At 39.0% G+C, this 25,747-nt stretch overlaps 2 protein-coding genes and 2 non-coding genes across 4 annotated transcripts; 1 reads left to right on the forward strand and 3 right to left on the reverse strand.

The window, feature by feature from the left end:
- The first annotated feature begins 12,340 nt into the window (after positions 1–12,340).
- Positions 12,341–19,276, forward strand: LOC123890189. Its single transcript, XM_045939746.1, has 2 exons — positions 12,341–15,435; positions 15,696–19,276. Exons 1-2 carry the CDS (start codon positions 12,341–12,343, stop codon positions 19,150–19,152), a joined length of 6,552 nt encoding a protein of 2,183 aa, XP_045795702.1. The 3' UTR covers positions 19,153–19,276.
- A 4,226-nt stretch (positions 19,277–23,502) lies between these two features.
- LOC123918222 (40S ribosomal protein S15-4-like) lies at positions 23,503–25,598 on the reverse strand. Its single transcript, XM_045970222.1, has 4 exons — positions 24,947–25,598; positions 24,713–24,861; positions 24,200–24,257; positions 23,503–23,754 (listed from the first exon to the last, which is right to left on the reverse strand). The coding sequence occupies exons 1-4, from the start codon at positions 24,947–24,949 to the stop codon at positions 23,518–23,520; spliced, it is 447 nt and encodes a 148-aa protein (XP_045826178.1). The 5' UTR covers positions 24,950–25,598; the 3' UTR covers positions 23,503–23,517.
- LOC123903440 lies at positions 23,959–24,041 on the reverse strand. The gene has a single exon (XR_006808013.1). It is a non-coding gene; the product is annotated as a small nucleolar RNA U30 (small nucleolar RNA).
- LOC123903451 lies at positions 24,554–24,635 on the reverse strand. The gene has a single exon (XR_006808024.1). It is a non-coding gene; the product is annotated as a small nucleolar RNA U30 (small nucleolar RNA).
- Positions 25,599–25,747: the final 149 nt, after the last annotated feature.

A 25,747-nucleotide genomic window follows, 5' to 3' on the forward strand; every position in this document is an offset into this window, starting at 1 on the left:
ACTTAAGCTTGTGTGCTTAAGTGTGAAGTCTTAAGCTTGTGTGCTTGAGCATTGTTGAGAAGTCTCTTGCTTGTGTGCTTGAGCAGGTGTAATCTTGTGTGATTATAGTGAAATCCCTTGGAAGTGCAAGGGGACTGGACTACTCTCGTTTTGTGAGAGGAACCAGTATAAATTGCCTGTGTGTGATCTCTCTCTCTCTTATCTTGTTTATTGTGTTATTTATCCGCTGCCGTTATAGTTTTGTTAAGAACTTGAAAAAGTTTTAAACTTGACTAAAACACAATTCAACCCCCCCTTCTTGTGTTTTCACACCTTCAATTGGTATCAGAGCTCTGGTCTGTTACTTTCACTTAACAGTGAGACAGTAAAGATCTTGTGAGAACACTATGTCTGGAGGAGACGATAGTAGCACTAGAACAACCGGTGAAGCCGGTGAGGCCAGTGGTGCTGGTGGTGGTCCTAGAAATGCTTTTGGTTTTGACTACTTAAGTAATGAATCACATGAACATAGTGGCAATAGGAAAGCCCCTATATTCAATGGTGATGCATCATTGTTTGAGTGGTGGAAGGAAAGACTGTATAGCAATATTACTGCTATTGATCATGAGTTGTGGGATTTGGTTGAGCTGGGAGTAACTTTTGAAAACTTAAATGAACATGGAAGGTTGTCCATTGAGCATAGAAAGTTACTCACACCAGCTAACTTAAAAACCTACACTAAGCATCATAGAGTAAAGGACATTGTTGTTGGTGCTATTAGACATGAAGACTATGTCAGAATAGAAAACAAGTCTACTGCTAAATCTATTTTTGATTCTATGTGTGCTACCTATGATGGTAATGAAAAGGTTCAAGAGGCTAAAGCTAGTCTTTTGATAAGGCAATATGAACTATTCACTATGCAACAAGATGAAAACATTGAGACTATGTTTACAAGGTTTCAAATCCTTGTATCTGGTCTTAAAGCTCTTAAGAGAAGTTATTCCACCTATGACCATGTTCAGAAGATTCTGAGAAGTCTTCCTATTGCTTGGAGACCCAAGGTCACTACAATAGAGGAAGCTCAAAATCTCAAGACTCTGAGTCTTGAAGCTCTGATAAGCAATCTCAGAAGCCATGAGATGGTTCTGGATGCTGACTCAGAAACTAAGAAGAAGTCCAAGTCAGTGGCTTTACAGTCAACTAGGACTACTTCTAAGGCTCTTAAGACTCAGCTTCTTGATATTGAAGAAGAATCTTCTGCTGATGGTCAAGAGGATGAGATGAATGAGGATGAGTTTGCTTTATTCACCAAGTTTCAGCAATGGAACAGATTTAACAAAAGAAATTTCAGAGGTAACAGCTCCAGAAATTTTGTCAGCAAAAAGGATGATCAGAAGAACTGCTTCAACTGTAAGAAGCCAGGACACTTTATTGCTGATTGTCCAGATATGTCTGCTAAAGACAAAAGCAAAAGATACAGCTCAAAGAAGCAACAATTCAAGAGTAAATTGAGGAAGAGTCTGATGGCTACCTTTGAAGAGCTATCATCTGATGAAGAAGTTGAGGAAGAAGAAGAGGCAAATCTAGCCCTGATGGCTTCAACTGACTCAGATGCAGACTCAGACGATGAATCAGAATCAGATTCAGAAGTAACTGATGAGGTATTTTCTGACTGCTCTAAATCTCAACTTATAACTGCACTTAACAAGGTCATTGAGAAACATCTCAGAGTGTTAAGTAAACAAAAAGTTTTACAAGAAAAGCTTAACACTCTGACTGAACAAGCAGAACATTTTCAAGGTCTATATCAAGAAACTCTGAATAGAGTAAATGACTTTGAAAAGGGTTGTGCTGTTTGTCACAAACCTATTGATGAGCAGGAAATAGCTCTTCAACAGTTTGTGCATCTCAACCTTGGGAAGAGCAAAGCTGCTAATAGAATTTATAATGTTTTGAGACATAGAGGAGAAGGACTTGGCTATGAATATGGTAGAACATATTCAAAGCTGAAGACCTTTGCCAAAAAAGTTGGAAAATCTTGGGTTTATTATGTTGTTCCACCAAGTGAAGAGGGAAAGAATCCTGGTATTGTTGAAAATGACAATGATGATCTGAGTGATTTAGAAGCTGACAGCTCAGAGGAACCTAGTTCCTCAGGATCTGGAAAGAAAAGTTCAGAAGATAGAAGTTGTTCAGAACCTGAGAACATTAGTTCAGAAGTTCTGAAAGCTTCAACATCTGAGACTTCAAATTCTGGATCCAAAGGAATTTCAGTACCTGAAGCTAGTCAATCTAAAAGATCAAAAGTTTTTAAAGAAAAAAATTCAAACTCCAAATCTCAGATGAAGTACAAGACTCAGATTATTTATGATTCTAGAGTCAGTAGATATAATCAATCAGAACATGGGATTGATGATAAATACAAACCCTGGAATCATAAACAATCCAAATCTTGGAACAATAACAGATTTCAAACAAAGAAAAGATTTCAAACAAAGAAAAGATTTCAAAAAGGTTATTATTCCAAACCAAGATCTTTCTCTAACACTAGACAACATAGTAAGCATGTGTGGACTAACAAGCGTGGACCCAGAAGATGGGTACCAAAAGCTGAAATAATGTATCATTCAGATCTACCAACTAAGAAAGGATATGTCCTACCTAAAGTATGGAAACAAGTCCTATGCAAAGGAAGAAGGGCTTATGTCCTAGACACATGGTTGACAAGTTCTCAAGTTAACAATCAGAACTTGAAAAATGAAGAGGAAGAATACTGGGATGACTTTATCATTAACCTTGATGAAGAGTTCTATCGCAATGATTAAAGTTGTTTCTCATACAGCCTGCCACTCAAAGAAGTATCATGAATCATTCATGGTATCTGGATAGTGGATGTTCAAGGCATATGACTGGTGACAAACAACTATTTTCTAAGCTGACTATGAAAGAAGGAGGATCTGTTGGCTTTGGAGGTAATCAAAAAGGAAAGATAATAGGTACAGGTACAGTAGGTAATTCTTCCCTATCTATTAATGATGTTTGGTTAGTTGATGGACTTAAGCATAATCTATTGAGCATAAGTCAATTTTGCGACAATGGTTATGTAGTCATTTTTAATAAGGAATCATGTACTGTAACCACACAATCTGATAATTCCATTATATTCAAAGGTCTTAGAAAGAACAATGTTTATAAAATTAATCTTTCTGATTTGAATGAACAAAAAGTGATGTGTCTTTTGACTTTGAGTGAAGAAAAATGGGTCTGGCATAAAAGGTTAGGCCATGCTAACTGGAGATTAATCTCTAAGCTTAGCAAGCTTGACCTTGTCAGAGGTTTACCAAAAATCAAATATCACTCAAACACACTTTGTTGTTCTTGTCAAAAAGGAAAAATTACAAAATCTTCTTTTAAACCTAAAAACATTGTTTCTACCTCAAGACCATTGGAACTTCTTCACATTGATCTTTTTGGGCCAGTTCACACTGCCTCTATCAATGGAAAGAAATATGGATTAGTAATTGTTGATGATTACAGTAGATGGACTTGGGTAAAATTCTTAAGAACAAAAGATGAAGCTTATGATGAGTTTAGCATCTTCTGCAAACAAATTCAAAATGAAAAAGGCTACACTATTTTAAAAGTTAGAAGTGATCATGGTGGAGAATTTGAAAATGAACCTTTTGAAAACTTTTGTGAAAAATATGGCATCTTGCATGAATTCTCTTCTCCTAGAACTCCTCAACAAAATGGGGTTGTTGAAAGGAAGAATAGAACTCTGCAAGAAATGGCCAGAACCATGATGCATGAAACTAATGTAGCAAAGTTTTTATGGGCAGAAGCTGTAAACACAGCATGTTATGTTCAAAATAGAATCTATATCAGATCTAAATTGAACAAAACTGCTTATGAATTGTTCAAAGGAAGAAAACCTGACATTTCTTATTTTCATCAGTTTGGATGTACATGTTATATCTTAAACAACAAAGTCCATCTAAAGAAATTTGATGCTAGAGGTTATAAGGGTATCTTTATAGGATACTCTGAACGCTCAAAAGCATACAGACTGTATATTTCTGAAACACACACTGTGGAAGAAAGTATGCATGTCAAATTTGATGACAAAGAGCCTGACCAAGTGTCAGAGCTTGTGGAAGGTTTGTCTAGATTTCAGGTATCAGAGGATCAATATTCAGATATTCCAAACTACTCAGAACATCCATTCTCTGAAGAACCTCTGAACATAACAGTTCCTACAGACTCTGAACAACAAAGAGCTGAAGCAACTGCTGAACCTGATGTTGATGAGTCTGAAGATGATGAGCCCCCAAGAAATACCTTCAAATACAAATCATCACATCCAGAGGAACTGATCTTAGGCAACAAGGATAGTCCAAGAAAGACAAGATCTCAACTGAGAAATGAGGAATCTTTAGTTGGTCTTATCTCAATGATGGAACCTTCAAAGATTGATGAAGCTCTGAAGGATGATGCTTGGATTGTAGCAATGCAAGAAGAGCTGAATCAATTTCAAAGGAATGATGTATGGACTCTAGTGCCCAAACCCTCACACAAGAACATTATTGGAACAAAATGGGTATTTAGAAACAAGCTGAATGAACAAGGTGAAGTGGTAAGAAACAAGGCTAGATTGGTTGCACAAGGTTATAGTCAACAAGAGGGGATTGACTACACTGAAACCTTTGCACCAGTTGCTAGACTTGAAGCAATCAGGTTACTTCTATCATATGCTGTTAATCATGGAATAACCTTGTATCAGATGGATGTTAAAAGTGCCTTCTTAAATGGTTTTATTTCTGAGGAAGTGTATGTTAAGCAACCTCCTGGTTTTGAAGATGTCTCAAACCCAGAACATGTTTTTAAATTGAAGAAATCACTGTATGGTCTGAAACAAGCTCCAAGAGCTTGGTATGATAGACTCAGTAATTTTCTTCTTGAAAAGGGTTTTGAAAAAGGAAAGGTTGACTGCACACTCTTTAGAAAAACAACCAAAGAAGACATTTTAATCATTCAAATTTATGTTGATGATATTATTTTTGGTTCAACTAATGCTTCCTTGTGCAAGAATTTTTCTAAGATAATGCAGGATGAATTTGAAATGAGCATGATGGGAGAATTGAAATTCTTTCTTGGAATTCAAATCAATCAGAAGAAGGAAGGAACTTTTGTTCATCAATCAAAATATACCAAGGAACTTCTGAAGAAGTTCAATCTAGATGACTGCAAGATAATGAACACTCCTATGCATTCAACTACCAACATGAGCAAGTCAGATGATGAAGGAAAAGTAGATCAAAAGGTCTACAGAGGTATGATTGGTTCCTTACTCTATCTGACAGCCTCTAGACCAGATATTTTATTCAGTGTATGCTTATGTGCAAGATTCCAGTCAGATCCTAGAGAGTCTCATCTTACTGCTGTAAAGAGAATCTTTAGGTATCTGAAAGGAACAACTAATCTTGGACTTCTCTATAAGAAATCCAATGATTATGTGCTAAATGGATTCTGTGATGCTGACTATGCTGGAGATAAAATTGAAAGAAAATCCACAAGTGGCAATTGTCAATTTGTTGGTGAAAACCTTATCTCCTGGGCTAGTAAGAGACAAACTACTATAGCTTTGTCTACAGCAGAAGCAGAATACATTTCAGCAGCTAAGTGTTGTACACAACTACTCTGGTTAAAATATCAGTTAGAAGATTATCAGGTAAGCAGTAACAATATTCCTTTATATTGTGACAATACTGCAGCCATTCATTTATCTAAAAATCCTATCCTACACTCTAGAGCCAAACATATTGAAATTAAACACCATTTTATCAGAGATTATGTTCAGAGAGGCATTATAGATATTAAGTTTGTTGATACTGAAAATCAATGGGCTGACATATTTACTAAAGCCTTACCTGTTGAAAGATTTGATTTTATAAAGAAACATCTGAACATGTTTTCAATCTCTGAATAAAATTTTTTTTTGGTTTTTAAAGTGTAAGAGGTTATGTATATCAGAACTTATGATTCAGATCATCTGAAACACAAGCTCTGAAATACCTAACTCTGATAGAGAATTTTAAATAACTCAGAGGCTCTGAACTATTTAAGTGGGAAACGCTTAGTATTCACTGCTGAACAGTTGTCCATTAAAATAGCAGTTACCGAGTAAATTTCTGCATGTGGTCTACGTGTGTCAGGTAGTGGGTGGTTAATGATGACTTTTGATATTCAACTTTCTGTCAATTAGCGTAACTTCCCAAATTTGCTATTTTCGTGTTAACTGTGTGCATTTAAATAAAACTTACACAATACACTTGCACACTTCTCACTCTCACAACCTACACTTTCTTTTTCTCTCTAAACCTCCAACAAACTTTCTTTCTCTCTCGTTAGTTACCAAACCCTACCCTAATCTCCAACAATGGCTGGTGCTTCGTCTTCCTCGTCAACAAAGATTCCACCGTTTATGTTCAAAAATCTCCAAATCGTTGGGAACGAAATGGAGTTTCCAGAATCTGAGCTCATATTTCTTTCTGAAAAGATGATCGACTTTGACAGTCTAAAGGCAAATGGGTTTGATGTGAAACATTACTTCTCCGCTCAAGGTTGGGATAAGTACTTCAGCATGCTAAATGGTCCTATTTACCCAGATCTCTTGAAGAAATTCTGGATGAAAGCTAAGGTCTTTGACAAGCATGAAGCTAAGAAGGAAGAACTTGCTGCTATTGAGAGAAATCCTAGTTTAAAAGGTAAATCTAGGAAAGAAATGGGTTTATTGGAATTCACTGGAAAACAAATTAGGTCTAACATCTGTGGTATGAACCTAGCTTTCTCACCTATTCATTTTAATGCGTTGCTTGGTTTGGATAACTCTGGGATAGAGTTGGATGTTTTTGAGAAGGACACAAGGTACAGAGATGATCTTCTGGCTCTGATGTGTACAGATTTGAAACTGAAGGGTAAAGTCAAGGGTTTGACTGACGTCTGCAGAGTGCTGTTCAAGATCATACTAGCTGCTATCAGTCCAAGAGTTGGTGGTACTGATACAATTTCCTGGACTCATCGTCATCTGATCTACTTTCTTCTGAAAGAAATGAAGGTGAATCTGGGAGAATACTTTTTTGAGAGGATCTGTGAGGCAATCTTCTTAAGCAAATCTCAGAGGAAGACAGCTATAGCCTATCCAAGATTACTCTCAGACCTTCTATATCAAGGTCATGTTGTTGAAAATCTGAAGAAGTTTCATCCAGAACTTGTCGAAAAGAAATTCACTCCTGAGATTCTGAATGCCAGCTTTCTTACCAAGATGCGTCTCATCTCATCCAAAGTGGTTCCACCTCCACAAGAGTTTACAGCTAGTCTTGAAGATCGTCTGTATGTGGATGGATATCCAGTAATTTCTGAAATGGATGCTGAGCACATCATCCAAGACTATCTGGAAGTTCTGAGAAAAGAAGGATATACTGTTGATAGGAGTATGGTCCCTCCAGCTCCTGTAAACATGTATAATCCTAAGAGGAAACCAAAGAGGAAAGCTGAACAAGAAAAACCAGATCTTCTGGCTCAGAAGAAGGTTAAGGTAGAAGAAGCTGCTGCTGAGCAAAGAACAAAGAGGAAACATGAAGCTTTGACTGGAAAAGCTGCTGCAACATCATCAAAGGAGCCTATTATTGTTGATGATGAAGAGGAAAGTGAAGAAAGTGAATCCTCTGAATCAGAAACTGAGTCTGATGAAGAAACTCTAAATTCTAGGCTGCGTCAGAAACATGTTCCTGATCCTAAAGGTAAGTCTCCTAAGTACATCTTTAATGAAGCTGAAATTGGAATAGGTTATACAAAACCACTTAGGACTATACTTCCTGAACCCACAATTATTCCAACCTCTGATAACCCTCTTTCTGAACTAGAAAAACATCTGAGCCCTGACCCTCTCAATAATCAACCTCTTTCTCATGAAACCCACAAATCTAGCTCACCTCCTAAACCAAAATCACCTCTACCTCAACCTCAACCACAACAACTATCACCTGACATTCCACCATCTGAACCTCAACCAGATATTCCAAATGCTGAACCAACCTCTCCCATCAAACAACCCTCTCCACATATATCTCCTGAACCAACCCCTGAACATAAATCTCCTGAACCATCTCCTGAACACCTTTATCCTGAATCAACCTCTGATATCTCATCATCTGAATCAACTCCTGAACCCAATCCTAATCCAAGTACTAAGCATACCTCTCCTGCACCCACTCATTCTTGTGCTCCTAACCCTTCAGAAGCAGACGTTGTTATCATTGACAACCCTGCTAATACCTTTCCCAACATCTCACCTTCATCCTCTGACCCTTTAGGTAACCTTTCCAATCAGCTGTATGATGATCTACTTAGGTTATCCCATATTCAGGACAAGTTTCTGGTGTGTCCCTCTGATGTGGATTTGGAGGTGTCACTAATCAAGGCTAGGATCTGCAAAGCTCTGGATGCAATGGGTGATGAGATCAAGACTGTGATTGGTCAACGGGATTTGAATTTAGTGTATCTTCTGAAGGACAGCTTAGCAAGAGCTGATGTGAAGAGATTGACTTGTTATAATCATGAAGAGCATGAGCGTGCTAAGCTTGCCGCTATATCTGCTGCTGTGAGGCGTCTGTCTGTCTTCAAGGAGTGCTGGGTTGACTCTACGCTTTTGCAAAGTCTTGAGGATCAACGAATTGAGAATGAACGTCTAGCTGAAGCTGCTGCAAGGCTTGCTGAAGAAATTCCTGAGATGCACCAAGAGGATGCTCCAGATGATGATGTTCTGATGATCGATTATCCAGAGGAAGGTGAACCCTCTGATAAAGGCAAGGCACCGTTGGTTGAAGAACAAGCACCTTTGGTTCAAGATCAAGCTCCTGTTGTTGGTGATCAGCTGCAGATCTTTCAAGAAGCTCTGAGGGAGCAACAAGAAGGTTTGGAAAGGCAAAGGACAGCTCACCTCAATTTGGAATCCAAAGTGGATGGTCTCGTTTCCAACGTGGGGTCTCTGAATGACAAATTTGACCAGCTCTTAGCCTTTCTTAAGAAACCCTAGGATTCTATGCACTTGTTTTAAGCTTTCTTTTTATTTTTCTTGCTCATCTTCTGAACAATTTTATCTTCAGCTATTCTGTTTTTCTTGATTATGTGGTTTATTATATTTTTGTTTGTTTTGTTTGTGTTAATTTTTTTTATATAAGCACATAAGAACACAAGATGCTTTTAAACGAAATTTTTTTATTAATGATCTAACAATGTTGAGTACATTGGTAAAAAGACAAAGAAAAAGACAACCTAATCCTAATCAGATGGATAAAACTCAGAAGAAATCTCTGATTTCTCCTCAGCATCATCTGATGAAATTTCTATGGGATCTGGGTTTTGCTCTTCTTCTTCTTCTTCTTCTTGTTCTTCTTCTGGAACATAGCCAGCCAAGAACTCAACATAGTCAGCATCATCTTCATTCTCTTCAGCTTCAGACTCTGATGAGATAATTATAATCTCAGCATCTTGTGGTTTCTTGTTGTCTTCTTTATTTTTCTCATCGTTTTCGCGTTTCTCTTCGTCTTTCTTTCTCTTAAACTCTGCGATGCGTAAACTAAATCTTTTCATTATTCCTAGTCTCTCTTGATTTACTCGTTTATTCTTGTTTTTACGTGAAGCAGGCATGTTAACTCGTTCACCTTTTATAAACCTTTGAGCGCGTTGATTTTTGTTTTTGAAATTAATTCACCTTTGTAACAACCACTCTTCTTCTTTGACTGTCTTGGTTATATAAATTTTTTTTACTTTTTGATAATGACAAAAGGGGGAGTAGTTACGCATTAATTGATAAGTGATAAGTTCAAAACTGAAACCACACTTTTATCTCGCTTTTATCCGTTATGTTAAAAGTTGTTACTTTTAAGTTGTTTTACGTATTTCTATGCGGAGACTAAGTTAGTTGAAACTAAAATAAATTTCATAAATAAGGATAAGTTAAGAGTGCAATTTTAACTTAGCCTTATGAGACTTAGGGGGAGAGCTTGCAAACCTCTCACTCTGAAGAAAGATATGAAACTTGTTTTATTTCAAATTATCTTAACCTTATACTAAATTAAAATATCATGGATATAACCTAAAGTTTTGGCTTTAAGGAATATCAATCTTAGGGGGAGCTTGCAAACCTCATAAACCTAAGAGAAACATGATAAGTTAATTTAACAACAATTGTCAATTAATACTTATGTTTGTCATCATCAAAAAGGGGGAGATTGTTGGAACAAAATTGATTTAAAATGTTAGCCCCTAAATCTATAAAGGTTTTGATGATAACAAAGTATTAATAAACAATTGGAAGGACTAAAAATTTATTTTAAGTGTGCAGATATAAGCATCAAATAAGCTCTGAGTGAAGCTCAGAGGATGTGAATTCAGAAGTTCACAAGCGCTCAGAAGATGTTGGACTTCAGAAGTTACAACCTTCAGAGGATGAAGTCTTCAGAACTTCTTGAGTGACTAAAGCCTCATCAACCTCTGAAGATCTTTTTGATATCTGTGAAGATTCCCTTTGCAAGTCAACTCTTCTACCAATGAAGAAAAGGACCCTTCAAGCCTGATCAGTTCAGCTACCCTCAGTTTGTCTGTACTCTCTTGAGAACGTGGGTTTTCAGTTTTGTTAGCTGAATAAGGAAAGTCCACTCTGCAGTAGTCAAAGTGTCTGAAACTCTTACTCAGTGTTAGATACAAACAAACTGCATCAAGACAGATTGCTTGAAGACAAAAGATTATCAACTCCAACGGTTCTTTTTGCAACGACTCTTTTCTGGTGATATATATACTAGAAGGATCAACTGCAATAAATATATACAATCATCAAGAATTGAACGTGCGCTGAACAAACTCTGAATTCTGTGTATACAAGCTCTGAACCTCTTATCAAGTGTTTTTGCACTTTAGTCAAATACTCTGTATTCTTTGTATTTGCTCTCTTTAGGTTCATCTAAGAGCATTTGTATATTTTTATATACTTTACTATTACTTGAGGAAACTTAAGCTTGTGTGCTTAAGTGTGAAGTCTTAAGCTTGTGTGCTTGAGCATTGTTGAGAAGTCTCTTGCTTGTGTGCTTGAGCAGGTGTAATCTTGTGTGATTATAGTGAAATCCCTTGGAAGTGCAAGGGGACTGAACTACTCTCGTTTTGTGAGAGGAACCAGTATAAATTGCCTGTGTGTGATCTCTCTCTCTCTCTTATCTTGTTTATTGTGTTATTTATCCGCTGCCGTTATAGTTTTGTTAAGAACTTGAAAAAGTTTTAAACTTGACTAAAACACAATTCAACCCCCCCTTCTTGTGTTTTCACACCTTCAGTTTACTTAGCGCGACGGATAATCTCCGGGCGTATAAGGATAAGATTAAGGAGCTAGAGCATTCTTATGGAGAGGTGGATAAGTTTTGGAATCAGGCCGTCAAAGAAAAGAAAGAGTGGAGAACGGCACATGAGGAACAAGTAGCGAAGACTTTGGAGGTTGAGAAACAATGGCGTGCGGAGATTCACCGAGTAAGGGAATTTGAGAATCTCTACCTTCTAGAAAAGACAAAGCTTGAACATCTCCAAAATAATGTTCAAAACCTTTTGTCTGGGCATGTAGAGGCACATGTGAGTCGTATCACCTCATTGAAGGAAGAGATTGATAACTTGAAGTTGGAGCTTGATTATCGTGGAAGGGTACTAAAGCATGTGTGGGCGGATGCAACCGAGCTTTCAAAGAGTAATGCCAAGTTGAGCAAAGATTTTGTGGAGTTAACCGCTTTCTCAAAGGCGGCACTTGACGACATTCCGGATAAGTTGGAGGATGCTGAAGTGGATATGATGTGGCATAGGCCTCCCAAGGGGATCCAAGCACTTATTGAGTATTGTAGGTTTCTCCTAAACACCTACAAGAAAGCTAGGGAGACCGCAAGGCAACAAACGGCCATTTGAGTGTACTATGAGACTTTGATGTTCAATGTATTTGAATTAATGAATTTGTTTTGTAAGCTTGAACCAAGAGGAATGAAATGAGGTCTTTGGTGTTTTACATTTATTCTCAAATCTATGTCATAAAAGGCCTATAAACAAAAATGATAATAAAAATGTTTTTTGTTTTTTTTGCATCGCATTCCCACATTCATGCATTACCCTTTTTTTTCAATAATAATAAAACGAAAAAACACACTCATACCTTCTCGAAACTTCAGGAGACTTGCCCTTCACCATAGCGAGGAAATCGAAGAAGAAATCGGCTCAAGAGCCCCTTCCCCCACATTCATACCCTACGCGTGCAAACATCCACAGACTCATGGATCAAGAAGGACAGGATCAAGCGGCCTTAAGAGAGGACGTTGACGCAATGAAAGTCAAGATGGACAAGATGCTCGAGCTTGTCCAAGCTTTGGTAAACAACCATCAGCCTGCTGCGACCGCTCCGAATGCGAACTGGCCTGAATATGGTCTTCCCGCTGGCTACACTCCACCCGAAGAAGATGGTGGCGTACCTCCCCCTCCAGAGCCTGTTGTCATCCCTGTTTCGAATGAAGTACCATCCGCTCAAGGAGCTCGCGCCAGCACCGAGCCGAATACCTCGGAGATTGTTCAGCCTACTCAGACCCCACCAACGCTTGAGGCTGATCAAGGAGATAAGTATAAGGCCTTAGAAGAAAGGTTGAAGGCTATTGAAGGTGTTAGTGCCTTCGGGTTTGATGCTTCAAACATGTGCTTAGTTCCAGATGTGGTGGTCCCACCAAAGTTCAAAGCCCCGGATTTTGATAAGTACAAGGGCACTGGCTGTCCAAAAATCCACATCAAGAGGTTCTATACCAAGATGGCTGCTCATGCTTCGAATGAGAAACTGCTCATTCACATCTTCCAAGACAGTTTAAGTGGAGCTTCACTTGATTGGTACATGCAATTGGAAAGGGCTCAGATCAAAACTTGGAAAGATCTTGTGGATGCTTTCCTTACTCAATACAGTTACAATCTGAATATCGCTCCCAACCGCATGCAACTACAAAACCTGTCTCAAAGGAGTAATGAAGCATTCAAGGAATATGCCCAGCGTTGGAGGGAGTTGGCCGCTCAAGTCCAACCTCCCTTGATGGATCGCGAATTGGTAGACACTTTCATGAGCACTCTGCAAGGACCCTACTATGAAAAAATGATAGGGAGTATTTCATCCAATTTCGCAGATTTGGTCATCATAGGAGAGCGTGTGGAGGCAGGAATTAAGAGTGGAAAGATTCAGAAGTTCACTAAGGATCAGACTAGTGGAAGGAGGTCCTTCAATTCGAATCCAAGGAAGAAGGAGGAGGAAACTAATGCCATCACCACAAGTGCACCAGCTCAAATACCATACTCGGTAATTGTTCCTCCACAACCACAACAAAGGAACCAATCTAATGGCCGAAACAACTTTGAAAAGAGGGTTGTGCAATTGGACCGTGTGCCTGTGCCATACGGTCAAATCCTCCCTTATCTGCTACAAAAAGGGATGATAGAGCTAAAGCAGCTTCCACCGGTAGTACCTCCTTACCCAGCTCATTTTAAGAGTGATGTCAAGTGCGATTACCACTCTGGGGCACTTGGGCATACTATTGAAAATTGCAAAGCTTTTAAGTACAAGGTACAAGAGTTGATTGATCAGAAGTTGTTAACCTTTAAGGAGGAGGGACCCAATGTGAAGACCAATCCACTGCCTGGCCATGCTGGCCCATCTGTGAATGCTGTGGAGGATGATGGAGGAATTCAATTGATAAATGAAGTTTCTAAGATCCGAACTCCATTAGCCGTAGTTAGAGAAAAGCTAATTGGTTATGAAGAATTCGAGATGATGCACTCTGACTGTGAAGAGTGTGCAAGGAAGCCTGAGAATTGTAAGAAGATGAGGATGTGTTTACAACAGTTGATGGATCAAGGCTTGGTCCAGATTGGCTACTCAGTAGTAAACCCCGTCATTGCGGCATTAGAGGACTTCACGCCAATTGAGATCCCATTCAAAAGGGCCCCTATACCAAATAAGGAGGTCCACCCACTAGTCTTCAGGGTGCCTAAGTCTTTTCCATTCGAGAGCACTCAAAAGGTACCATGGAATTATCAACCTACTGTTTCCATGGGCCAAGAGCAAGTAACACTTGAAAATCCCGCCGTTGACAGCATTGTAGGGATAGGAGGGATGACAAGAAGTGGGAGGATCTTTTCTCATGATCAGTCAAGCAAGGTTATTGAGAAGCCCCTGTTGGATCTAGCTAAAGGGAAGCATGTAGAAGAGATGGGTAAAGAGCAGCCCCATAAGGTGGCACCTAAAGGGGATGCCGAAGAATTTTTAAAGATCATTCGCAAGAGTGATTATCAAGTGGTTGATCAGTTAGGGCAAACTCCGTCTAAAATCTCTATGCTATCATTATTGCTATCCTCAGAAATCCATAGGAATGCCTTAATGAAAGTGTTGGGAGAAGCCCATGTTGAGAAAGACGTCACCGTGAATCAATTTGACGGGATAATAGCCAACATCGCTTCAAGCAGATATCTCGGGTTTAATGATGAAGAATTACCAGCCAAAGGTTGTGACCACAACAAGGCATTGTATATATCTGTCAAGTGTTTGGGCAACATCTTGTCCAAAGTATTGATAGATAATGGTTCGTCCCTGAATGTCATGCCCAAGAGGACCTTCGATAAGTTAAACAGCGAAGGGGCAGTAATGAGGCCTAGCACACTTGTTGTCAAAGCCTTCGATGGCTCAGAAAGGACGGTCATGGGAGAGATAGACCTTCCAGTTTTGGTTGGTCCCCAGCTCTTCACAATCACTTTCCAAGTCATGGATATTAATCCTGCTTATAGTTGCCTCCTTGGAAGACCATGGATTCATTCGGCTGGCGTTGTCACATCCACCCTACATCAAAAGCTCAAGTTCATGTCCAACGGCAAGATCATCATAGTATCCAGTCAAGAGGATATTATGGTGAGTCATTTGTCCGCCTTTCAGTACATTGAGGAAGATGAGCAAGCAGTGGAAATTCCGTTTCAGGCTCTGGAGGTCGCAACTGTCACCATGAAGCGAAAGAAGAAAGCTAAACTTGCCTTCACTTCATGGCAAGCAATGAAGGAAGCATTGAACGAAGCAAGTCTAGAGGGTTGGGGGAAGGTGCCTGTGGTTCAAGAAAAGAAGGATCGCTTTGGGCTAGGATATCGACCATCAACAAAGGGGTCGACCAGTTCTAACTACAAGGGTGGTCGTTCCCTCCAAGAAATGTTTCGCAGTGCGGGGTTCAACAACAAAGAGCAAGTGAACATGATTGGGGATAATGAGAAAGATGCACCTAACCTAGTGCGCAGCTGTGCTAATGAAGAGCCCCTCAACAATTGGAAGGCCGAGGAGATTTCTGAAGTTTCTTTTAAGTAATATGCCTGTTCTTCTTAAGAAAATGAAAATACATTTGCTCTGCCCAAGGCAAATGAATATCTTTTAAAGGGCCCCTCTTGTTTTAAAAGTTTATCATGAATAAAAGTGCATTTTATGTTGAATAAGAACTTTTTGTTTTTCGCTCCATGTTTTTCAAAATGGCAACTCTTTTCTAAAAAAAAAAAGAAGACTTTTACAGTTTAAGCTTTTGTTCAGTTTGCATTGTTTCCTAAAAAATGAAAACATCCTCATGCAGAACCATAGAAATACCCGTTGAAACCTACCCCGCTAGTTTCCCTTTTGACTTCGAACATCCGGTAAACCAAGCCGAAGGAGTTGACGAGGATGATTGTGAACTTCCTGAAGGACTAGCTCGCCTGTTGAAACAAGAAGAAAAGGCCATTCAGCCGCATCAAGAGCAAGTTGAGACAATCAACTTGGGGAGCGAGTCAGATGTAAAAGAGGTCAAAGTAGGGGCATCATTGCAAGAAGATGTAAAGAAGGATCTGGTCAGTTTGTTGCAAGAATACGTCGATGTGTTTGCTTGGTCTTATCAAGATATGCCAGGATTGGATACCGACATAGTTGTGCACAAGCTCCCACTCAAGCCTGAATGTGCACCTGTAAAACAGAAGATGAGAAGAACAAGACCTGATATGGCTCTCAAGATCAGAGAAGAAGTGAAGAAGCAATTTGATGCAGGATTTCTAGCTGTGGCCAAGTACCCGCAATGGGTTGCTAACATTGTACCAGTCCCAAAGAAAGATGGCAAGGTACGAATGTGTGTGGATTACCGAGACTTGAACCGAGCAAGTCCAAAGGATGACTTCCCGTTGCCCCACATAGATGTGTTGGTGGATAATACCGCTCAGTCCTCAGTGTTTTCTTTCATGGATGGTTTCTCCGGATATAATCAGATCAAGATGCATCCTGAAGATATGGAAAAAACTACTTTCATTACTCCGTGGGGGACTTTCTGCTACAAAGTCATGCCTTTTGGTTTGAAGAATGCTGGAGCAACATATCAAAGAGCGATGGTGACCCTCTTTCATGATATGATTCACAAGGAGATAGAGGTGTACGTGGATGATATGATTGCCAAGTCTCAAGGAGAAGAAGAGCACCTGGTCCACCTGCGTAAGTTGTTCGCACGTTTAAGGAAGTTCAGATTGCGACTGAATCCTAACAAATGTACATTCGGGGTCAGATCAGGAAAACTATTAGGGTTCATAGTCAGCCAAAGAGGAATTGAGGTAGACCCAGATAAGGTTAGGGCTATACAAGAAATGCCTGCGCCCAAATCTGAAAAGGAGGTGCGTGGTTTCTTGGGAAGACTGAATTACATCGCCCGCTTCATCTCGCATCTCACATCTACCTGTGAACCAATCTTCAAGTTATTAAGGAAGGATCAAGCTGTTGAATGGAATGACGACTGTCAAAAGGCATTTGATAAGATCAAGGAATATCTGCAAGAGCCGCCCATCCTGATTCCACCTGTGCCCGGTAGGCCACTCCTAATGTACATGACCGTGCTTGAAGATTCAATGGGTTGTGTGTTGGGTCAACAAGATGAAACCGGTAAAAAGGAGCATGCCATCTATTTCCTAAGCAAGAAGTTCACAGATTGTGAATCAAGGTACACTGCCCTTGAGAAGACCTGTTGCGCGCTAGCATGGGCTGCTCGACGTCTAAGGCAGTACATGCTAACTCACACTACGCATTTGATTTCCAAGATGGATCCTATCAAGTACATCTTTGAAAAACCTGCCGTTACCGGAAAGATTGCGCGCTGGCAGATGTTGCTGTCTGAGTACGATATCCAGTATGTCGCTCAAAAGGCAATCAAAGGAAGTGTGTTGTCGGAGTATCTTGCTCACAAACCTCTAGAAGAGCATCAGCCGGTTCCATCCGATTTTCCTGATGAAGATGTCATGATCTTAGAGAAAGTTATAGGAGATGAAGAAGGGCCCGAACCAGGCGCTCGTTGGAAACTAGTCTTCGATGGAGCTTCCAATGCTATGGGGCACGGAGTCGGGGCAGTGTTGATATCACCAAGAGGTGGGTATAGACCTCTTGCAGCCAGATTGTGCTTTGAGTGTACAAACAACATAGCAGAATATGAAGCCTGTATCATGGGTCTCGAGGCAGCCATCGATCTAAGGATCAAAATCTTAGAAGTATATGGAGACTCAGCATTAGTCATCTGTCAAGTAAAAGGAGAATGGGAAGCACGGCACCCAAAGATAATCCCATATTGCACTCAAGTCAAGAAGCTAGCAGAGTACTTTGATGAGATCACTTTCCATCACATTCCAAGGGAAGAGAATCAGGTGGCCGATGCTTTAGCTACGTTATCTTCAATGTACAAAGTAAGGTTCCACAACGAAGCGCCTCTCATAGTATTGGAACGTAAGGATGAACCGGCTGTGTGCACAGTGGCTTCAAAGGAATATGATGACAAACCATGGTTCCATGATATCAAGCGATATTTGGAGAAACAAGAGTATCCCGAAGGTGCGTCAATCAGTGACAGAAAGACATTGAGAAGGTTGGCCACACAGTTCTTCTTAGATGGGGAAGTACTCTACAAAAGAAACTATGACATGGTGTTGCTTAGATGTGTAGACCGACAAGAAGCGGATCATCTTCTGGCAGAAATCCATGAAGGAACTTTCGGGACTCACGCCAATGGGCATGCAATGGCGAGGAAGATCTTGAGGGCAGGGTATTATTGGCTGACCATGGAAGCAGACTGCTACCGTTATGTCAAAACATGTCATAAGTGCCAAATATATGCCGACAAGGTGCATGTGCCACCAAACCCGTTGAATGTATTAACGACACCTTGGCCGTTCTCTATGTGGGGCATTGATGTAATTGGAATGATTGAGCCGAAAGCTTCTAACGGACACAGGTTCATCTTGGTCGCTATTGATTACTTCACCAAATGGGTTGAAGTAGCTTCATATGCGAATGTGACACAACAAGTAGTAGCCCGATTCATCAAGAAAGAAATAATTTGTCGTTACGGGATTCCTAACAAAATTATCACAGATAATGGGTCAAACCTAAACAACAAGTTAGTGAAAGAATTATGCGATGGTTTCAAGATTGAGCACCATAACTCTTCGCCGTATCGACCACAGATGAACGGCGCCGTGGAAGCAGCCAACAAGAATATCAAGAGGATTATTCAGAAGATGGTCAAGACGTATAAAGATTGGCATGAGATGCTCCCGTATGCATTGCATGGATATAGGACGACCATCCGTACCTCAACCGGGGCAACCCCTTTTTCTCTAGTATACGGCATGGAGGCAGTACTCCCCGTCGAGGTGGAAATCCCTTCATTGAGAGTGTTGATGGAGACCAAACTAGAAGAGGCTGAGTGGGCCCAAACAAGGTTTGACCAGTTGAACCTCATAGAGGAAAAGCGCTTAACGGCACTCTGCCATGATCAGCTGTATCAACAACGACGCAAGAAGGCCTTTGACAAGAAAGTGCGCCCCCGTGAGTTTCGAGAAGGCGAGCTAGTATTGAAGAAGATCTTGCCCATCCACAAAGATTCCCGAGGCAAATGGACCCCTAACTATGAGGGACCATACGTGGTGAAGAAAGCATTTTCAGGAGGAGCCTTAATCCTCGCCACTATGGATGAAGAAGAATTTCCACTCCCAGTGAATGCTGACGCGGTCAAGAAGTATTATGCCTAAGAAAAAAAAAGAGAAATAAAAAATAAAGGCTCGCTAGATTGAAAACCCGAAAGGGCAATCTAGGCAATAGAGAGCGTCCCGGTAGACTGAAAACCTGAAAGGGCAGTCTAGGCAAAAATTAGGGACACCAAAAAAGGAAATGTAATCCCGGTGGATTGAAAACCCGAAAGGGCGATCCAGGCAAAAGTTAGGGATATGTAAAAAAAAAAGAGGAAAATAGAAGGCAAAAGACCCGAGGCGTCAGCATTGTAGTAGAAGGCTCAAGTGGAAGTGATCGGTCTAATTGTCAGCTTCGAGGTTAAAGTTTGTGTGTGTTGGAAGTCACGAGGGAAACGGTGGATGAGGTGTTGTTGACCTTTTGTTTTTGTTGCCATTCCCAAAATTAGTAATCTCCTCTTATAGGAATTGCTTTCCTATGTATTGACACCCATTCGAGGGTCAATATTTCATCAATAAAATCCCTTTTGTCTATTTGTTTTATGTTTTGTTTCTCATAAAATGCATTCTTTTCTTCTTGATAGTGCATAAAAAAAAAAGTGAGGGCTCATAAAAGGATATAGTTAAGACTTTTCCGAGAAAAATGGCATTTGTTTAAAGGAAAAGATGATCCTCGGTTTTTAACCTTGCACCCGCAGTGCAAACTCGTAGCAAGCAAAGAGATCGTGTTCCTTGAAAGAAAAATAAGTATTGTGTGAGAGGAGATAATAGGGGCATTACCTGTGGAGAGACGAGAAGGATGACGTGTATTAATGTTTTAATTCATACACCTCAAAAGAAATCTTGCATTTTGCTTAAAAAGTTTTTCTGCATAAATAAACATGCTCGCATATAGAATTCATGGTATGTGGAAACCCGATGGCTTAGAAGTTGTTTAACCCTCTCCCCCAGTTAGCTTGAGGTAACGAGATGATATTTCTCGAATGTGTGTCTGCCTGCCTCGCAGGACGTCGATAGTGGTTTACCCAGATGGCTAGTGTATGTAGGTATGAGTGCATATCGAGTCCTATGTGAAGTGAATGTTATTTCGAGTCCTATGTGAAGTGAATGTTATTTCGAGTCCTATGTGAAGTGAATGTTATTGAGCCCTACGTATAATTATGGATCGAGACTTATGTGAAGCGAATGTTTTGAGCCCTGTGCGAAGTAAGTGAGTCTTATCTGTATGAGTGGAAATTGAGTCTTATGTGAAGTGTAGAATGAGTCTTATGTGAAGTAAACCTTGAGTCTTATGTGAATTGAGCCCTATCTATATGAATGTAATAGAGTCTTACCTGTGTGGATGTTGAGTTTGTGATGAGTCTTACTTGTGTAAATTGAGTCCTACCTTGTGGATGTTGAGGTTTTTAATGAGTCTTACCTGTGTGAATGAGCGTTTGAGTCTTACCCGAGTCTTATCTGAATGAGTATTTGAGTCCTGCCAGAGTTATTAGAATCCCAGAGGATTGTTGTTGGTTGAGTTTTAAACGATTTTTGTCGGTATAGATGAGTCTTGCCTGAGTCTTGTTTGCGTGATTGAAAGTTGAGTCTTACTGGTGGAGATGTTAAGAGAGGTATTATCTGAGTCTTGCGGGATTGTTGGTTATAGAGTCTTACCAGTGCGAGTATAGAGTTTCAAATGAGTCTCATCTGGGTCATAGTGCAAACAGAGTCTCATGTAATTGAAGTAATCGTAGAGGTTCGTTCTTGCTGTCTAGTCAAAATTCGAGTCCTTAAGTATTTAATCGTCTTCCACCATGAGTATGCAAAGATGTAGTCAATGCACTCTCGGGTGAAAGTCAATTAAATAGGGGCAGCTGTTGTACCCTAAATTTTGACTACGATGTTTCTCGTCTATTTTATTTTTCTGTCGTCTTTTTTTAATCAGTCGCGACGTTCTGACGAAATTTCGGCAGAGAGGTATTTTAAAATACCTCATTTGTTTGTTCAAGTACTTTTTTTTATTTATTTTATTATTTATTCTTTTTTTATTATTATTAATGTTATTATTATTTTTATTATTTATTAATATTATTATTATTATTTATCTTTATTTTATTATTTTTTTTTTAAAAAAAAGGGCCTTTCTCTTCCTTTTCTTTTTTACGTGTTTTTTTTTCCCTTTTTTATTTATTTCCTTTTTATTTTTATTCATTTTTTTTATTAAAAAAAAATAAAAAAAAGTCAAAGTGTCCAAAGCAGCAAGGTCAGGGACGCATCTTTTTCCAACCCAGAAATTTTTTTTCCTTTCTTCTCTTTCTTTTGCTGCAGCACAACAGAACAAGATGAACAAGTTAAAACCTGCAACCTGCATCAACACCTCATGTCACAATCTCTCTAACTCTCAATTTTGTCTTTCCATCAGCAACAAACCCTAATTTTTGGGTATACAGCACAACAGGAACCAGAAAAAGGACGGAGGAAAAATTCAGAAAGAGAACCACAGCCGCAAAACCAAAAACAACCACAAAAACTCTAAAATTTTCAATCACATCCTCAAACCTGCAAAACCAAAAGAAAACAACACAAATAGAGAGAAAAAAAAAAAAGAAAAGAAAATAGCAACACAGCAACATCAGCGTTGCACTTCCTCTTCCACCACCAACTTTTTTTTTTCTTTTCAAATCATCAAGACTAGACGAAAACAAGAACGCAGGAACAGAAAGAAGAAGAAGGAGAAAGACTTCGGAAACGGCCTTCTCCGATCTACTTATGGGTGAGGTTTCTGAACTTTTCATGTTTATATTCGTGTTCTAGGGGTAGAATAAGGGGGGGTTTAGTTTAAGAGTTTTTTATTTTTGAGGTGGTTTTGGATTCCGGCACGGCGGCGCCGCCGTCTGGCCCGACGGGCGGCGCGCCGGCAATGGGCTGGGACGAAACCCTAGCAGAGCTAGGGAAGGGTTGAAGAAGAAAAGAAAAACTGAGGAAAAATAATGTTTTCTGTCTCAGTTTGCTATTTATAGCAGTTTTTTGTTTTAAAAAAAAAACCTGTTTTAAGTTAGTTTAAGTATTAGTTAGTGAGGCTTTAACCACAACAGCTCCCACAGCCCAGTTGGCTGGAGCGCGCGCCCATGGAAAGAGAGGGGACGGGTTCGACCCCCCCCCTGTTGTTTTTTATTTGTTTTTCCTATTTCGCTTTTTTTTGTTTTTTTTGGTTGATCTGCTGGTTGGGCGTTGGGCCTTAAGCCCAGAACCTATTTTTCTGCTATTCCACACCCCCTGTGCAGCCCAGATCTGCTATTTACACCCCCTGACCTAAAAATGTGTTTTTTTAATCTTTTTTTAGTGTTTTATTTTTCGTATTTTTATTTCTTTTAGTGTAAAAAGGTGGAAATATGTTAGATTGTTTTTTTTAGGGTTTAGTATGCTAGAATAGTTTATCCTTTTTTTGTTAAGTTATTTGTATGAAATATGTTAGAATAGTTTATCTCTTTTGTTAAGTTATTTGTGTGAAATATGATTGTTGTCTTTTTTTTTAATAAAAAAATAGAATGAAAAAAAGGATCGGTTTGTCATGTGGCTCTCCGGTTCTCTGGTTATTCGTATTCTTGGTGATTACCTCGAAATGTGGATAACCGGCGTTCTTTTAATTATTTCTTTTCAAAAAGTAATAAAAACTATAAAATGAATGCAACGCACTAAACTGAGTCTTTTTTGTGAAAAATGTTTAACTGAGTCTTATGTGTTTAAAAAATGTATTAGAGTGTTTCATGTGTTTAAGAAATGTTTTAAGGAGTCTTATGTGTTTAAGAGGTTTTTTCCATGTGTTTAAAAAAGAGTCCCATGTATTTAAAAAAGTATTTTGTGTAGTTAAGAGTATATTATATGTTTAAAAAGAGAAAGTGTTTGTGTAAAAGAGTCCTTTTGTGAATTAAAATCAACCAACAAACACTTATTTTCTACCCGAGAACTGCGTGTAGCTTTGAATTTCCCATTGCAGCTGGGAATACGTAGGAGCGGGATGGTGTATCTCGTCAAGCACATTAATAAAAACCCCTTTTTCGTGTCAAAAAAAATGTTAAGAGTCTTTAGTGTCTTTTAATGTCTTTTCTTTGTTTAAATAGTATAGCACAAATAATAAAGCATCATTACACAAGCGCGAGAACTAATTTTAATCCTAGATCTAAAGAGAAGGTTCCCGTTGAGTACAACGGATGCGAGGGGTGCTAATACCTTCCCTTCGCATAACCGACTCCCGAACCCGGAATTTTGGTTGCGATGACTACCCTTTCCACTTAAAGGTTTTATCGATATTTTCCTTTTCCGCGTGGCCGCGTGGAATAAATAAAGTTCGGTGGCGACTTTACTGTTTTAGCGAGCGTTTATCGCTTCGCGCAGTTTTTGTATTAGCTAGTTGAGTAGATTAGCAGTTCATCCTTAGAATTAGTCTTAATTTTTAGGGAGGGCGCTACAACCAATACCAGGTCTACCATGCTTAACAGGCTTATAAGAGATTGAGAATTCAGCCAAATAGTGACCAATCATTTCAGGCTTAATTTCAACCTGATTGAAGGTCTTTCCGTTGTAGACACCAATGATGCTACCAATCATCTCAGGCACGATGATCATGTTACGGAGGTGAGTCCTCACAGGTTCCGGCTTCTCACCAGCTGGTGCCTCACGTTTCTGTGACAATATATAGAATGTGATTAAAATGAAACAGAACATTGCCTTGCAAACAAGTTTAATTTAATACCAGTGAAAGAATGCATAAGTTTAATGAGATATTTATGATCAAATATCTGTTAAGTTCTAGTGTTCACCCTCAAGTTTAAAATATTTAATTATCAACAATTAATTAAAAAAATGATTTAGAGGAAGAAAAAGGGTGCTCAGAAAGTAATGAATGGATATGAAAATTATCCTCATATTAAATCAGATTAACGAGATTATTTCACTTAATCATCACAGCACCAAGAAGTTGTAAAGGCAACAACAGACTAAAAAACATTTATAACAAAGCTTTGATCACTGTGAATCAACCACACTTCAAACATTACTCTTCCTTCTAAATATCCTACATGAATTAACAAATTAACAGAATAGATACGCAAGTAAATAGAAAACTCACTGCCTTGCGGAGCTTCTTGATGAGTGCCATAGGCTTACGGGTCAAACCACGTTGAAACCTGAAATAAAGAGATTGTTAGATGTAAATGTGAAAATGATGCCCATAACACAATGAACATTGAGTACTAATTTCAAATGATGCCCTTAATATAATAGTAGCAAAACAAAATACATAACAAAACAAATCTTCATGTTCATTTTATTCAGATTTATTCAAATATAAATATAAATAGATCTAATGCCAATTTGTCAATTGATTCCAGAGATAAAAAAATAAAAAACCTAAAACCAAGCAACCTAAAATTATCAATATTTTGATCTGCAAAGTAACCTAAAACATGTTATGAAGAATGGTGCTCAGAAAATAAGAATGGATATGAAAATTATCCTCATAATAAATCAGATTAACGAGATTATTTCAACTAATCATCACAGCACCATCTTCCTCCATAACAATTCGAATCAAAACACAACGAAAAAACAAACAGAAATAAAATAAGATTGAGTACAATACCTTCTGCGGGCACGAGCAGAGAAAAGCTTGACGAGTTCATCAGTCTTCATATCCAAGAGAGAATCGAGATCAACTCCACGGAAACTGAACTTCTTGAATGTACGCTTCTTTGGCACTCCTTGTGCTGCTACCTCAGGTTCAACATCGGCCTGAAAAATCAAACAAATTAACCATTAAACAATACAAATTCATAAAAAGTAGAGAAGAAGAATAGAGAAGAGATAGGGTTTTCACCATGATTGCGATAACACTGGCTTGGATCTTCTTCCTTGCTAGGGTTCACTTCTCACGGATGGGATGGGTATCGCTGCTAGGGTTTCTATCCATTTCACTCTGACGGCTTCGTGTTTATACCATTAGCGCCAGTTGGGTGATTGGGTTTGGACTTACGGCCCAATAGACTGTCATACCTCCACAACCCATCTCATAAAATTGGCTTTTTAGGCCGACTAGTTGCTCTTAAACCCCCCAAAATACCAAAATGCCCCTAATTTTTTTATACTAATTTAGTTTGGTTCCTACAATACGAAACTCCATATTTTTTGTATTCTAGCTTCCGAACACGCTATGTTTTGTTTCATAAGTACCGAAGTTGTGTTTTAAGCAAAGAACACCTTTTCGAATTCGGCAAAAACAAAGAAATATTGTCGTTTCATAACTCACATTTCGAATACGCGTTGTTTCGTAAGTTTCGGTCCAAAAACACTAGGATTCGTAGAATACGTACCGAACTGGTATATTATAGCCCATAAACCCATAAACATAATCAATTGGACGAACTAGCTTTTGTCTAGGGCGATTTTGAGGGTTTCAATTGCAAACGAAAAAGGGCGAAAAAGAAGAACAAGGATTTCAATTCATTCAATCCCTTCTATTCCTCGCACTAAAACGCTACAAGAACAAGGGTTTGGGTTGGAAAATACATAATCTTTCACTCCTACAAGTAAGATTTCAAACTAATAAATCCAATCTCTCATTTTCTTGCTTTGGATTATTTCCGTGATTATGTTTTGAACAACGGTTTTGAATGAGTTT

This window comes from Trifolium pratense, linkage group LG1, assembly GCF_020283565.1.
Source record: "Trifolium pratense cultivar HEN17-A07 linkage group LG1, ARS_RC_1.1, whole genome shotgun sequence".
Taxonomy (NCBI): domain Eukaryota; kingdom Viridiplantae; phylum Streptophyta; class Magnoliopsida; order Fabales; family Fabaceae; genus Trifolium; species Trifolium pratense.